Source organism: Mustela nigripes, unplaced genomic scaffold (assembly GCF_022355385.1).
Source record: "Mustela nigripes isolate SB6536 unplaced genomic scaffold, MUSNIG.SB6536 HiC_scaffold_5340, whole genome shotgun sequence".
Lineage (NCBI taxonomy): Eukaryota > Metazoa > Chordata > Mammalia > Carnivora > Mustelidae > Mustela > Mustela nigripes.
In genome coordinates, this window is record NW_026744746.1 from 1 (window position 1) to 2,824 (window position 2,824).

At 56.8% G+C, this 2,824-nt stretch overlaps 1 protein-coding gene across 1 annotated transcript; it reads left to right on the forward strand.

Annotated features, from left to right (window-relative positions):
- The first annotated feature begins 21 nt into the window (after window positions 1–21).
- Window positions 22–2,818, forward strand: PNMA3 (PNMA family member 3). Its single transcript, XM_059387501.1, has one exon. The coding sequence runs from the start codon at window positions 139–141 to the stop codon at window positions 1,528–1,530; it is 1,392 nt and encodes a 463-aa protein (XP_059243484.1). The 5' UTR covers window positions 22–138; the 3' UTR covers window positions 1,531–2,818.
- The last annotated feature ends 6 nt before the right edge of the window (window positions 2,819–2,824 follow it).

Sequence of the window (2,824 nt, forward strand, 5' to 3'; positions counted from 1 at the left end):
ACCTCGCTCTCGTCCGGTTCCTGTTCACAGGCTGTGGAGACCTGGGCTGTCTCCTGTCGCCCTGGGACTTGACTCTGATATATGCGCATCACGAAGTGATCATTCCCCCCTCAACTAGACTCCGCAGAGACTGGGGACATGCCATTGACTCTGTTGCAGGATTGGTGTAGGGGGGAACACCTGAACACCAAGCGGTCCATGCTCATCCTGGGGATTCCTGAGGACTGTGGTGAGGATGAATTCGAGGAGACTCTTCGGGAGGCTCTCAGGCACCTGGGCAGGTATAGGGTCATTGGTAGGCTGTTCAGGAGGGAAGAGAATGCCCAAGCGTTTCTCTTGGAGCTTGCCCAAGATATTGACTATTCTTTGATCCCCAGGGAAATACCTGGAAAGGGAGGGCCTTGGGAAGTGGTTGTAAAACCTCGGAACTCAGATGGGGAATTTCTCAATAGACTGAACCGCTTCTTAGAGGAAGAGAGGCGGACAGTGTCTGACATGAACAGGGTGCTTGGATCGGACATCAACTGTCCTGCTCCAAGACTGGCCATATCTCCTGACTTCTGGACTTGGGCCCAGACCCTGGGGGCCGCAGTGCAGCCACTGCTAGAACAAGTGTTGTACAGAGAACTAAGAGTGTTTTCTGGGAACACTGTGTCCATCCCAGGGGCATTGGCCTTTGAAGCCTGGCTTGAGCACACCACTGACATGCTACAGATGTGGCAGGTCCCCGAGGGTGAAAAGAGGCGGCGGCTGATGGAGTGCTTGCGGGGCCCCGCTCTGCAGGTGATCAGCGGGCTGCGGGCCAGCAATGCTGCTATAACTGTGGAGGAGTGCCTGGCCGCCCTGCAGCAGGTGTTTGGACCTGTGGAGAGCCGCAGAATTGCCCATGTAAGATTTTGTAAGGCCTATCAGGAGGTAGGAGAGAAAGTCTCCAGCTTTGTGTTGCGTTTGGAACCCCTGCTCCAAAGAGCCGTACAAAAAAATGCAGTGTTACGGAGGAATGTGAATCAGGCTCGCCTGAAACAAGTCTTAAGTGGGGCTACCCTTACTGACAAACTTCGAGACAGGCTTAAGCTGATGAAACAGCGAAGGAAGCCACCTGGTTTCCTGGCACTGGTGAAGCTCCTACGTGAGGAAGAGGAGTGGGAGGCCACTTTTGGTCCAGACAGGGAGAGGATACCAGGGCTAGATGCAGGCATAAGGTCATCTGCCAGAGCCAACGCTTTCAGAGCAGTGTCCTTCCCTGCCCCTGGCAACACTCTTCAGGCCAGGCCTTCCCAAGGCTTCAGACGCAGGAGGGGCAGAGGACAGCACCAAAGGGGACGTGTGCTAAGGGCCAGGTCTCGAGGTTCAGGAAAACGGAAACACCACACGTTCTGCTATAGCTGTGGAGAAGATGGCCACATTAAGGCGCAGTGCAGCAATGCTCCAAACCTGCTCTTGGTAAGGCAGAGGAGACAGGCTGCAGCAGAGTCGGGAAATGGGAACTGGGCTTGGGAAAAGAGCCATCCCAAGCCCAAGGCCAAGTAGGCTCCGGAGAACAGGGCAGCTCCTCTTACTACAGGCCAAGGAAATGGAAGAGTTATTGCAAGAATGGAAAGGGGCAGTCCACACAAACAGCAGGGTACTCGAGTGGGGTGGAGGGGCAAAGAAGCCAGACCCAGGCTGAGCCCCCTCATCCTCTGTCAGCTGAAAGGGACTTCACTCACCAAGCCACACGGGGCTCAGTGATGGCCAAGAGCAGTGCCCTGAAGAGGTGCCAGAGACACAAGTGGCAGGCTGCCACATTCAGCACATGGGGTTCACCAGATGCAGGCAAAGACTTCGACATCACAGAGGCTGAAGAAGGTGCAGCTGGGGACTCGGTCATTGGTCCCACTGTCTGGCCACCCCTATATGCCCACCCCATGGGCTCCAAGCTGAAGATGCCTACTGGCCCCCAGGCCACATTGGGCCTGGAGGAATCTTCCCCAGGGCCAGTCCTACCAACAAGAGTCAGCTCTTGCGCAGCCAAGAGGAAATGCCCTGGCGCAGATGCCACACAGTCCAGCCCGTCTTTAGGGTTGTCTGCACTGCTCTAGGGGAGCAAGAAGGCAAGAAGGCAACACCCTCGAGCACCTGCACGAGGGAGAGCAGGAGACCCAAACGCCCTGGTAGCCCAGCACCAGCCTACGGGCAGTTTCCTTCCCCTACAGCCTGGAAGGGCTCTGAGGGCAAGGGGAGCAAAGACCGTGAGGCGAAGACCCCTGGGCCACACAGAGTCTCGGCTTAGCCTGAGAGGTGGGCGGCCGCATACCTGGCCGACCAGTACCCTACAGCTGGCTCTAGTGTGGCTGGATGTGCAGGGAAACTTTTGTTCCAAAGTAGGAAGAGGAAGAGAAAGAGGAGGAGGAGAAAAAGCATAGGAAGGAAGAGGAAAAGGTGAAGGAGAAAGAGAAGGAAAAGGGAGAGGAGGGAGGGGGAGGACTTCGTGGTGCGACGTGTTTCTGCTTTTGTTTGTCCGGTGTCACTGGAGACCAGGAGAACATGGGCAAGGAGACCTGGGACTGGCCTGGTGAATCACAATTCAGCAGCTGCCAATGCCAAGGCTCCGATCCCTGCCAACCTGGGGAGCTGGCTTGGGACACCCCTGAGTGGTCAGCCCCAGTCTAGGTGAGGGGCACCCGGAGCCATCTGCCATCCATACTGGACTGGGAGATGTTAGGGGCCGCCTCAAGGGTGCCAGCCTCTTGGGTCTCCCAAGAGGGAGACCCTCATGTGCATCCCCCCGGGGCACATCGCTCCATGTTCTGGGAAACCCGCTTGTGTCTCTGTGGGGCCCTTA